This window comes from Oryctolagus cuniculus, chromosome 16 (assembly GCF_051225735.1).
Source record: "Oryctolagus cuniculus isolate XC-2025 breed Fujian yellow rabbit chromosome 16, ASM5122573v1, whole genome shotgun sequence".
Taxonomy (NCBI): domain Eukaryota; kingdom Metazoa; phylum Chordata; class Mammalia; order Lagomorpha; family Leporidae; genus Oryctolagus; species Oryctolagus cuniculus.
In genome coordinates, this window is record NC_142882.1 from 87551460 (window position 1) to 87564921 (window position 13462).

At 43.3% G+C, this 13462-nt stretch overlaps 1 protein-coding gene across 2 annotated transcripts in view; it reads left to right on the forward strand.

Moving 5' to 3' along the window:
- Positions 1-13462, forward strand: part of SEMA3A (semaphorin 3A) — a 488303-nt gene that overhangs the window by 455195 nt on the left and 19646 nt on the right. For both annotated transcript variants that reach the window (XM_051853017.3, XM_051853018.3), the window contains exons 15-16: positions 6533-6574; positions 10166-10323. In XM_051853017.3, coding sequence (XP_051708977.3) covers positions 6533-6574; positions 10166-10323 — 200 coding nt within the window. The remainder of the gene's footprint in view (positions 1-6532; positions 6575-10165; positions 10324-13462) is intronic.

The following is a 13462-nucleotide window of genomic DNA, read 5'->3' on the forward strand; positions in this document are numbered from 1 at the left end:
GTACCTTCTCAACCCACATTTATTAAACGAGTGAATGAATCAGAATTAATGAATAGATGAAGTATGAGGAAGTGAGGAGTGTACGGCCTTCCTCAAGGACACCGTGCTTAGAGCAAGAGGAAGGTGACCCAGGAAGAGTAAGAGGTGGGTAAAGCGAGTGCCAAACACAAGGATGGAGAGCCAACGAGAGCGGCCATCATCCTGCTGACCCTGCTGCACGCCACTCTCGCGGAACACACCTCTGCAGGCTATAGCCGCCGTCCAGAGACTCACGATGCCCCTCTGTCACAGGTGCAGTGCCACAGTTCTTCCGTCACTGTGGGAATTTAATTCTCTCCAGACTGCTACCTGTGCTATTTGTCCTGGTTCAGTTGCATATTTGCCCTTGGGCATCATACATGACTCAAACAGGGTTCATGTATGAATTCAGTAGAAAATAAATACATATACATGCCTAACATGGCCCCAGCACAGTACTAAGTTGGGATGTTACAGGGATGAGTGGTATAAACATGGACCCTGACCTCATACAGCCTGCAGGCTCGCTGTGGTACACGTCTTAGTTTCAAGGACGTCTTCATCACGCCTGCACTTAAACGTTATTTTGTGAAATTGCCTTAAGTCACATGATGACACCTTAAAAGTGTTTTTTTCTTCTTTTCTGGGAATCAGACCACACATAATTTACAGAAATACTGTAGTCTTCATGTTCTAAGGTTTTAAGTTTGTATTTTACATCTCACCTATATTCTTTTGTACATTAGGAAAAAATGTCAATATAAAAAGATATTAATTCACATTGTCCTGTTAAATGACTTTTAACTAAATCAGGAGAAGTGGAAGCTGGTCATTTTGCAAGTACAAGTATTCAACATTTTGTTAGCATTTTGCAGTTTCCAGAGAAATACACAGTCGACTACTCAGCGTGAACCCCACAGGTTGACATTGGTGTGGCGTTCAAGATATCATGAGAAAGGTTATCAGTCCCTAACAATTGAGTATAAGCAGACAACATTTTGCTGGCATCTGATGGATTGTTTATGAATTAAAATTTTACAAACAGATTGTTAGTAACATGGAGTCCATCTCCTGCCATAGACAACTGTTCCGTTCTCCCCACATCCTCTGTTCTGCATTATTTTCATTATTACTTCTCTGGCACTCAAGTAGACAAAACATATTTGGGCAGAGTTTAGAGAAATATTTACTTTCAACATTCTATTCTATCAGGCAGAGTTCATACATATATTGTGGTGTAGCAATTGGAATATTTCACTGTCAGACTTTGTTTAACTTTGCAGTGGTAAGGAGGGAGATCCCACAACACATTAAAGTGATACAGTCAGATAGAGTGAAACAGCAGAGAAAGGCGACGGTTTCTATGTTTGTAACTTGAATGTGGTAGCTGTTCCATTAAAATAAAATATAATTAGAAAGTGTCCACCTGAGCATGAAGTTAGATGCCAGGATAAATAGACAAGCTACAGGTTTAAGGTCACAATAGTATGTGATCTTCCTGATCTTTCTTTTCAAAAGGCATTTCATGTGAACCAACCAGTTAATTTTACGATATTTTCATTTCCATGAGACTGTGTTCACTATGCGCCTTCAATACACTGAATAATATTAAAACCAGTCTCATGCCACTGCCGCCCTGAGGTTGGTTCTGGGGAAACACCCTGGCTAGTCACTGAACATTCCAGTGGTTTCAGTAACATGCAAGATACTTTCATTCTGGGTGAAATCAAATCCCAACCAGAGAACAGGAAGAAAAATAATCCTTGGTGATAAAAGTTTTCCATTTTAGAGTAAAGTTCTCAATGGGTAAGAAGAAGTGAATCAGAATTGACGAAGATATTATGACAAAGATAGTAAGAAAGACTTTGATTTGCCATTTAATATTCAAATTGGCACTGAAGTGCTGTAAGCCTAATTCTGGATCCGGCTTGCAATTGTAAATCTGAATTTGGGTCAGATTCACCCTGTGGTGCTAAACGTCCACTGAAGTCAGCTGGGCCTCGGTTTCTTCACGGGAGGAAGATTACGATTCTGAACATTCGCTGTAAAGTGTTCTTCTTTAGTTAAGCTTGCTAGTACATCGGAGTTATCATTGACTAATGACACGAATGCACGTCTTACCGGAAATGCTTGAATACTCCGTATCTATACCTTATTTTTGGAAGCTTTTCAGAAGATGTAAAGGCCAGCACATGCTGCTTTTTGCCTTATCCGGTCAGTGTTGCATTTTCTTTCCAGGACGGCTGGGAGGGCTTTGCTTTTGAGTAAACAGCCAAGTGTTACATCAAATTGCAGTGCACTCAGGACAGTGGGCTTTATTTATAGTCTCATTGACTGCAAAGGATTGCAAGGCGGTTACATCAATAACACATGCATTTTGAACCCAATTTATGCAATATTCCACGAACAGCTGAGCAAACAAATGAGGGAGTTGAATTTTCATTCAAATGTAAAACATAATTGATGCTTTCCAAAACCCGGTCTATTAACCCATTCTAAGGGAGCATCCATGTGGTTAGCATCCAGTGGGCTGTGTCAGAATCCCTTGGGATCAGCAGCTTCAAAAGCTTTGCGAGTGCAAAAGTTTAATAAGGACTAGATTAAAATATCTGGAAAAATACAGTAAATTAGAATCATAGACAATCTTGAAAAGATGCAAGGTTTTTAATTTCATTTTCACTCGAACACCAATTAAATTTGCAATTGAAACCAGCTTCATGAAAAAATGCTTATGAAGCTACATCTGTTTTAAATGGAAGTCATACTCACCACTGGCTGTTTCTCAGGGAAAAAATATAGCTTATTTAAATGCATGTCATCTTAATATATTATCTATTAAAATTCAACCACAGGCAGTATATACCACATGTTATTCCAAACTGTTATTAATTTCCTGGTCTAAATAATAAATAAGGTTCCTTTAATTAAGGAATTCTGGGATTTTAATGTAAACATGTTGAATTTATAACGTGACACAATGGCTCTGGCGGGCATTGGGGTTTGTTTTGTGTTTTACACTTTGTATAGGAAATCATTCCTTTTCTTCTGCCTTATAAATATTTGGGTTTTGTTTTGTCAATGAAGATGAAATAGATGAATATTAATCGGGTTCAGTGCTGGCTGGCACTTCACTTACACGCGCTGGGAGCAGGTCTCGGCCTCAGAAGCAGTTTCCTGCACCTGCTGTACGATTTACTTCATGAAAAGCTGCATGAAGTTCGCTCTTGACAGAACCACAGAGCCTGGAAGAAGTTGCCATAGAAAGTATTCCAGGCCGGCACCGCGGCTCACTAGGCTAATCCTCCGCCTGCGGCGCCGGCACACCGGGTTCTAGTCCCGGTCGGGGCGCCGGATTCTGTCCCGGTTGCCCCTCTTCCAGGCCAGCTCTCTGCTGTGGCCTGGGAGTGCAGTGGAGGATGGCCCAGGTGCTTGGGCCCTGCACCCCATGGGAGACCAGGAGAAGCACCTGGCTCCTGCCTTCAGATCAGCGCGGTGCGCCGGCTGCTGCGCGCCGGCCGCGGCAGCCATTGGAGGGTGAACCAACGGCAAAGGAAGACCTTTCTCTCTGTCTCTCTCTCTCTCTCACTGTCCACTCTGCCTGTCCAAAAAAAAAAAAAGTATTCCGAACTTTGAAAATCTCTGTGGCTCATTGAGTCCAGCATTCTACAAACCTAAGTAAGATCTTCAGCCTTACCTTTCCAGCTGAGTAGCTTTGATAACGTGTCCCCGTTAAACACGGCAGCTCTGCACGGATGAATCAGGAAGACACCACTGTCATCCTGCTTGTCGTATGGTCATTAATTCCCATGGAAAATTACATATAAAAATTGATTTCATTCACTGAAGCTATTAAGATGGACAACTATGGGAAATCTCTGAATAATCCCATAAAATTGATGCATTCCCTCATTAAGGTGTCTTGTTTGCGTCCCAGGTAGTTTGCCTTCCATCTGTTGAGGAAATGCTGCTCCCAGCTCAGCCATGGGGACGTAGGTGGAGATTTGCAGTCCTGCGGCACAACGGGGGTTAATGCACAGGCATTACCAGCAAAGGCAGACAGCCGGGGAAGGAGTTGGCCACGGAAGGCATACCTACCTGGGACGCCTGGAGGATGGGAAATAGTCAAGACTCCCAAGGCATGATGGGATTGGGTAGCAGAAGTAGTCAAGAAGAAACAAGAGGTCAATGGTGCCCCACCCGATAGCCGTGAGGGGCAGAGACGCCTCCCCCAGGGTAGGCTTCAGTGTGATTCCTCTTCTGAGGAAGGAGATTGCTCTCCCTAGAGGACACATCATGGACCGAGGGCCGAGGGCCTTAGAAGAGAGATGGACAAGAGAGTGCAATTAGAGTATCAGATGATGGTTGAAGGAATCCCAGCCAAGCTCCAAGGACGCAGGGAACACTGGGTGTTACGTTGGGCACCTGCATCTTAGGCGACTCCAAGAGCGTGATGGGATAGGTTGAGGAGACAGCAGAAAGAGGAAGCAGAGAGAAGGTGTCCATCATTCATTCATTCACTTCACAAACGTACACGGAGAACCTGCAAATCCTAGCTGCTCAGGATCCGGCAGTGATTGCAACAGCCCAGACCTCTGTCCCAAACTGAGGGGACCGATGACTATGTCAGCTTCACCTCTGACTCCTGCCGTGAGCCCTCCACCTTCTGCCCCACAGCCTCCCTGCCTGCAGGAAGGAGCGAATGGGGCACAGCTGGGCTTGGGAGCACTGAGCGCCCCAGCAGTGCCCAGTCCACTTTTCTCGCTGCACATCTCACGGAACAGTTGTGAGGGTTCTGTCATGCTTGGATTTTCCCTCAGCAGTGACTCACATAATGTGCCTGTGTTGACTTTTCTGCCTTCCTCTCTCCCTCACTCCCGCTCAGTTCCCGCAAACAAGCTCCTGCCTCAGGCTGCCGTGGGCTGTGGCGGCAAGATAAGGCACACCCACGTGCACACACACTCGCCCTCAAAAAGTCCATTGAAATGCATCTTTATAAATACTGTGCATGATGCCAACTTTTTCACACCAACATGGTTGTACCTTTTAATTTCTTCATAAATTTTTGAAGTACTCCTGTATTTGTGTGTGAGAGAGAGAGAGACCGAGAGAGAGGAGAGAGAGAGAGTACCAGATTTATTAAGCGTTTTATGTATACTTGTATAAACTCATTTAATCTTTTCAATGACCCTATTAGGCAGGCACCTTACTTGTACTTTGAAAAGGAGGAAGCTGAATTACAAAGAGGTTACATACCTTGCCTGGCAGCACGTGTCTGGCCAGCATGGAGTCAGGCTGATTCAGTCTGGCTCCAGAGTCCAGCTCTGTGTAATTCCTTCGGGGCTCAGCCCCGGTCAGCTCCACAGGGAGGTCTTGTAAAGATCACTCTTCCCACTAAGCCTCCCTCTCATCAGCTCCCTCCACAGCCACCACAGCAGTCGTCTCAGCATCCTTTCGTCTTGGCTGAAAGATAGGATGGAACCCAATCCAATGCGAGGGAATGTAAAAGGATGCAAGATTGTGTGATCAGGTGTGTAGACTTGCGGCGGTCTGTATTTGTCAAAGAGCAGGGTTTATTTATGCAAGTCTGCCCGTGCTCGTGGGCAGCTCCAGTTTGCACGATGAACGAACTGCATTGGGTGGTTAGTTTCCTAGCTGTTCTGCCTTCTCTTGGTTAGCCTTTGATGGACATGGAAGATTACGTTCTCTGGCGAAGACCTGAAGTGTAGGTCTTTGCACATTAAACAGTCACTTTAATAGAAACAAAGTCATCTCACCCCAACTGAGCTCTCGCAGTCCTTGACAGCTGGGAGCTGGCCTAATGGGGTCTGCTCTCCTCCGGGCTGGGATGAGCTGACCTACCACTTTCAGTTTGTCACAGTGTTTTCCCATGAAACATAAACATTTTCCCAGAACACCAGCGCCAGAGAGGGACACTCCAACACTGTGACGTATCAAGATAAAAGTAAGACCGTTCCTTGATCATGTCTGAACACAGACAGAAGCGTGAACATTGTCCAAACCACAAAATGACCAAACGCTCCCCGATCCCGCCTAATGTAAGTGACCGCAGCTTCTGGAGCAGCCACAGCTTCAGCCTCCCTCTGTGTTTCCCTCCTTCTAAATGGTTTGTGAAAAAACCTAATCGTGGAATTACCCCCTGCTTTTAGACAGTGTGCAAAGTAGAGCAAAGCCCTACATCTCTCAGTCCTTCTTCAATCACCCAACGCAAGCCCAAAACGGAAGTTCTTTCCAACAACCTCTTACTCACCTGTCCCATTCTTTTCCCTTATTGAAGGCCATAAACTCGACTTGGTCAACTACAAGGTTGCTCCTCCCAGGCTTTGGCTGGGAGATGCTGACACACCTTCTTCTGTGCAGTGTCCTTCAGTGTGTCCCATTGCCCTGTTATTTTGCAATCATCTCTCTAAAAGCTTATGTCAATACCATGTGTTCTTACTAATGACTAAGTTTTCTCGTTGGACCAGTACTTCACATATTTATTTTTCTCCTTCAGGAACCAACTACTATTTCAGCGATGGAGCTCTCCACTAAACAGGTACTATCACCAAGCATTGCAGTCAAAATCCTGCATGTAATGGGTTCTGTATGATTAGCCATCAGATTTACAGAGAGGTTAGCAACTGGGCAAGAACAAGACCCAAGGGGAAAGAAATACTATTCTTATATAAACGAGTTGAATGAATACCGAAGATAGTTTTCATTGTCCCCGTGTTCTATTTTTAGAAACATATTTCCTGCATCATCATTTGTTATAAATTTTAATTTATAGTAGTTCTTTCTTGGTCATTATAATTTGTTCTTTACTCAAGAATTATTTCCCTCTTTTCTGAGTATATGAGGGAGCTTCAAAAATGACATTATCTTTTCACTCCATTTACTATGAATTTTTGAAGGACTCTCATAGTTTGTGTGTGTGTGTGTATTTAAAAATAACATTGGTGGATATTTCAGAATATAAGTAAGTTCATAATTTAATTTTACTTTGTGTGTACATAAACAGAAAGCATTTTATAAGGTAATAAAATTATGTCCTGGCTATATCTTTGGAGGATCTTGACTTGAAAGTTAATTTGACTTTTTTCATGAAAAGTAGAATTGTGTGACAGAGGAATCAAATGTGACTTTAAATGTGGCTGAATATGAAAGGAAACCAGAAAAATGGTCACAGCCAGGGAAGTTCTAAAACCCTGTGAATTCAAAGATGAATGGCAGCATTGTAATAGTCCTTCCATTCATATCGAATGAATTCTCTGGCAAGACACTTAAGAAAAAAAATGACTAGTAAATGCTAAATGATATGAACAAAACAAATACAGTTTTAACTTCTGATAAGTAACTTTTTCCTCATAGATGCTACCTTGTCTTTTAATCCAGTGTATCAATGGAAACTTAAAAAAAAAAAACTTGACTATTGAGTTGAAATTAATTCTTCAACTTAGCAGAAAAAGCCAGAAAGAAGTGAGGTGCTCCCCATGACTACAGTAAAAATATGCACACAAAGTTGTCACTGTGGGGATCATTTCACTAACGTTCCTGAACCACTCGTGTGTTTTAGCTCTGACCAAGATTGAACGCTTGAACAAGATGCTAAATGACTGTGCCAAGAAAATTCAGTCTGGGTCCTTTCCACACAGACGTATGAAAATAGGTTGATAATCTCCAAGATATTTAGGGCAAGTCCAAGTGCAGATACTATTGACCTGATACTGTTATCTTACCCTGCATAAGTATGTCTTCACCTGTTCTGGTAATCTAAAAATTGTCAGATGGTGGCAAGGAAATCCGGGGATTTCCAGGGTGGAAACTGAACTGGGATATTCTTTCCTGTAATGATTTTTTCTAATTTTGTATTTACTCTCTGCTAGGCCTCATAATCAAACGTCATTACATCGCCCTCGCATCTAGTTTTCTATAGCATTCCACTGGTTTTGAATGTTTTAAAATTACCTAAAGAACTGCTGCTGATGTAAGCTTTCACCCAAGAACAAACAAAAATAGGCTAGCAACTTAAATTACTGTGGTAAAGGGAAGTGTCCCAAGCCTCCCTTTGCCATTACTGGAAGTCTGATTTCATTCACATACGACTCCAGTTCATTCCTACTTTTGTGCATTTAAGAAGAGACTCAGTAGTTCCAAGGAGGACAAGTAGTGCTGCAGCCAATTTTCTGGATAAATGACTCATCTCCTGCTCATGGTCCACAACTTGTTAAGGAGAACAGTGAGAGAGCCATGGTGATGTTAAATTGGGCATTAAAAGCACATCAGGTTTCTTGCTAGGGACTGGATTATGCTCAGTGGTACCTGCAAGACTCCCCTATATTTCATTTGGATAGCATAATTATTTTTGCACATTATTAATCATCCGGAAGAATTATGGCTAAATGAAAATGACATTGATTTATACTTTATTTTTGACATTTTATTACACTTTAGGTCTTTCATTACAATAATTTCAGTTGCCATATTTTTGATTTTCTAGCCTACCTAGAAAACTCTTTTGCTGCTTAAATGTCATACACTCATACTTTAAAGTATTTTAATGTGAACTTTGTTCTTGGTTCTTAAAAGTTCTTGGTTCTTTGATTGTATGACCCATTTGGTCAGCTTTTTAAATTAATTACAATATAGGAGCTGGCAAGTCCACACTCACTTCTGGTTATTGCTACAATATCCTTACCAATCCCAGTGCTGTTAAAATAGAATGTATTCGATCACATTGAAATCATTGAAATTGCTGCATTTCCATCTACGTTCATTTAGAAAAAAAAAAAAAAAAAGGAGGGTGTGAGCAGAAAGACACTAAGGCTGGGGAAAGGTTAACCTGACTTCACTTCAGTCACTGTTACTTAACCTGCCCCGATCTAAAGCACCTTTCAAAATAACAATGAAGTTAAATATAGGAAAAGACTGAGACTCTAGTAATATTGTAATAATAGGCCAGTGGAATGCCCTGGCAATATGTATCGGGATAAATGCTTCCCCAGTGGTTCGATTTTTATTACAATTACTTTCCCCCTCTTATTTCCCTTTATTGAATAAATACGTAAGTAAGCTGGTTAGCTTTAAACATACAACCGGTTCTACAGAAACACTCACTATAACCTTGGTAGCTGCCTACATTCTATTAGGTACATCAGTATTCAGCTTCTCTGTGTATTTATATATGTGGATCATAAAGAAGTCTCTGGTAATGCAACTTGGAAACGCAGTCTTAATTCTGGCACTGTCCCCCTTAGACCATTTGTGATATTGAACGAGCATGTCATTGTCCGCTGGCACCCCCGAGACCTACTTCCCTCTACCTAGCATAGCAATTGACCTACACTTGGAAGGCCTTTTGCCTTGTGTCCTGTGTTTCAGTATCAGGCTTACGGTAATTGTTTGATTCTCTGGTGCAAGATAAAGTGAGCTGTGCTCCCAACTACAACAAACGTAGAGAAATCGCAAAATGTTATGTTTATTTCATTTTGTGTTCAGTTTGCAGCTGATATGTTGCAGACATTTTAAAGTGGTGCGGGAGTCCTGAGTAGAGGCTAGTGGGGAGCCTTTCCTGTTTTAATCTTCCCTTTTCTGCCTCCTTGATAACACAAAATCCGTGTGCAAATATGGCATTATAGAATTTGTACCGGGAGGCGCCATGTAAAAGATCTGTCCTCACGCTCATGTAGCAGAGGAGGAAGGTAGCTCCCAGCCAGAGTCTGTGCCTGGCCCACGGTCACACAGAGATGGGGTTTGGCCAGGCCTGACCGCCCACCCTGGTGCTTTTGCCACCAAACCTCAGTTCTTGCTTTCGCTGACTGCACCACGTGTTCCTGAGTCTCCTCTCTGGTGATCTTGTGAGTGAGAAGCCTTATGGTCTTACTTACAATAATCTTCCTGGAGCTGGGGCCAGGCAGGATGGTCGTCGGTGTTGAGCCGACCAGTCCTTCGTGGAGGAGCAACACCAGAACTCCACCTGTCTCCCTGACCTAGGCGGGCCCAGGCCACCACCCACGACCTGAGCCTCAGCCCAGCAGGACTCCAGAGGTGCACCTGCCCGATCTGCCCATATCGGCCTCTGTTCGTGAGATGCATCCCCGCGCTGGTCCCCTCTGTTGGAAAGCTGACAGGTGCCCTGTCTCCACAGCAACAGCTGTACGTGGGATCCGCGGCGGGTGTGGCGCAGCTGCCCCTGCACCGCTGTGACATCTACGGCAAGGCCTGCGCCGAGTGCTGCCTGGCCCGCGACCCCTACTGCGCCTGGGACGGCTCCTCCTGCTCGCGCTACTTCCCCACGGCCAAGAGGTAGGGATGCGGGGACGGCCGCGCGCCACGCGGGGGGCCGCTTCTGCACCTGCTCTCTCCTTGAATGCGGGGGGCTTGGGGGCCCAGGCGAGGGGGCGGGGGGCTTGTCCCTGCGTTCCGTTCCTGAAAATGGTGAGAACAATCAGCAAAATGGACCACAGCGGGACAGGTGGGAGCTGCATCCCGAGCACCGTGGTTTCGTGGACCACAGAGGGAACGTTGAGATCCCAGGGCAGGTGCGCTTGGGAGTGGTAGCTCTGCGGGTTCCTTGGACAGGAGGCGCTCAGGGCCAGAGTTGGACTCCCAGTCGACCTCCTGTGCCTTTTCCCCAAAGTGCTCCTTTGTCCAAAAACGCTCTTCTTCTTCCACTTCTTGCTTGTCTTTCATGGTCCCGAGGCCACCTGTGTCTCTGGATGCGCAGAGAGCTCTCAGAGAAAGGAGTTTATTTACCTTTAGAGTCAAGGAATTCACAAGGACACAGTTATACAAAGTCAAGATTCTTTCTAGTTTTCAAAAATCACGTTCTTGAATAAAATTTACTAAGATACACCTAGAAAGTTACCGGAACCAATACATTTAGGTAAAATGTAACTATATAAATTACTGTTAATGAGATTGAATCATTAGGAACAGACATTTGACATTTAGTATTGTGTTATTTTCAGGACAAGCAGTTATGGTACAGAAAAATCCTAGACACATCCTAAAACGTGAAGATTAACTTAATTGTTTTAATATAAATACTTAATATAGAATTTTTTTTTTTTTGACAGGCAGAGTGGACAGTGAGAGAGAGAGACAGAGAGAAAGGTCTTCCTTTGCCGTTGGTTCACCCTCCAATGGCCGCCACGGCCGGCGCGCTGCGACCGGCGCACCGCGCTGATCCGATGGCAGGAGCCAGGAGCCAGGTGCTTTTCCTGGTCTCCCATGGGGTGCAGGGCCCAAGCACCTGGGCCATCCTCCACTGCACTCCCTGGCCACAGCAGAGGGCTGGCCTGGAAGAGGGGCAACCGGGACAGAATCCGGCGCCCCGACCGGGACTAGAACCCGGTGTGCCGGCGCCGCTAGGCGGAGGATTAGCCTAGTGAGCCGCGGCGCTGGCCTTTAATATATAAAATTATAATTAACTTATCATTACTTTATTATTATTTTTAAATAGTCAACATAATCAAACACAATTTTTTTGCCCTTATCAGTTTTGTTTCATATATAACTTTTAGAAAGCAATTCTTTAGAGTGTCATGCTTTTTTCCTTCTGTTGTTGTAGGGTTTTTTTTTTTCCAAACTATTTATTTACTTATTGCCATTTTTTTCCTGATTCATTGATTTATTGTTATTCTTCAATTTCAATTTGATTTTTTACTGACAAGTTGCCTGCCTTTAGGAAGCCCCGTGTTATGATCTCTGTACACGCTGTGATGCTCAGGTCAGAGTAAATGTTTCTGTCTCCTTGAACACCTGTCATTTCTCTATGTAAAATCATTCAAAATCCTTCCTTTTAGCATTTTTAAAAGCTGTATTTGTTTATTTCCATTCATTGGGAAGGCAGTGTGACAGAGAGAGACAAAGACAGAAACACGTGGAGAGTTTCCATCCACTGATTCGTTCCCCAAATGCCAGCAACAGCCAGGTCAAAGCCAGGAGCCTGGAGCGCAGTGCAGGTCCCCTGGGGGTCACAGGGACTTGCGTGCATGGCCATCACCTGCAGCCTCCCCGGGTCTACAGGAGCAGAAGCTGGGTTCAGAGCAGACCTGGGATCGAAGCCCGGAACTCTAGCATGGGTGCAGGCGTCCCAGAGTGTGTCCTTACCACAGCCCCAACTCCTACCCCAGCTCTTTTTTTCTTTTTTAATATACAGCACATTATCATTGCTAGAGACACCTTATTCTGAAATGGAGCAGAATAACGTCTTTCCCTCAGGTGGCTATATCCTGGAATTCCTGGATAACTGTTCTCATCCCTCCACTCCAGCTTAGGGATAAAACCACTCCCTTCATCTGACAACATGGCCCTCTCAGCGTCCCTCTACCACTTCTCATGGATACCTTTCTGAGGGACGCACGAGTCTGGTTGGCAGGGGCACAGCAGACAGCATCCTAATGAAACAGAAGAGAAAGCAGCATTACCAAGACCCTGCATTCTAGGGGCAATTAAGTTGTTTTGGTTACTGGTTATTACAGCTACTATATTCAAAGAAGCTATGGATGTGAATTTTGCATGGCTAGTAAGGTATGTGCTACAACACCTGAATCATTCTACATGTTTGGAAAAATATCAGGGGAAAGAAATGGCCCTAGTTCCTACTTAAATCTTGTGCCCGCATACTTCAGATCACCTTGATGGAGTGCTAAGTTATCTACAAAGTAAGCCCATAGGAACTAAAACACAGTACCACATTAATACTATTAATTGTAAATGCAGTGCTAACTCTTCCCACGAAAGAAATCATTATAATTTTCATAATTCTCCAATAATCAGAATTAAGATGATACCATGTTTGTTATTACTTTCATACATACAGTGATTTTCTTAGAATTGTAAATTTAAAATACAAACTTAAGATGGAGATTCATGTCTATTAATTAAAGAAATCATGGCTAGTTTAATAACAGCAATATGCAGTCTTAATAAAATTAAATCATTTAAGATAAAGATTTTATGCTTCTTAAAAACATTTAGTTCCAGGGGAATTTTCTGTTACTCAAAAAATGTGGAACTCATGTTTGAACTAAGTAGGAATATTATTGCCTTTCCATGTATAGGTCTATAGCATTGCGTGTTTTAGTAATAATCCACTTGGATTCAGAACTTTTCATTATAAAGAAGGAGATAAAAAGAAACCATAACTACATCTATAATAAGTTAAAACCTGTATCTTGTCATATCTTTGAAATGTGTTTATTGTATTCCTACAATTCAAGACTGAAGGAATTTTCATTAACACATTTTTGTTATGCCTCACAGATTCTCCTTAATCCAATTTCATGTTTCCGATACTACATGTGTCTTTGAAAGGCTGTTTGGAGGCCTCACAGTGTGTATATATTCTTTGTGATGGCATTTTCCAAAAGCTTAAATGGCAGTGAAAAATGCCTTCCCGAGCGCTTTGTAGTTCATGTTTCACAAGTTCTCGTGTTGG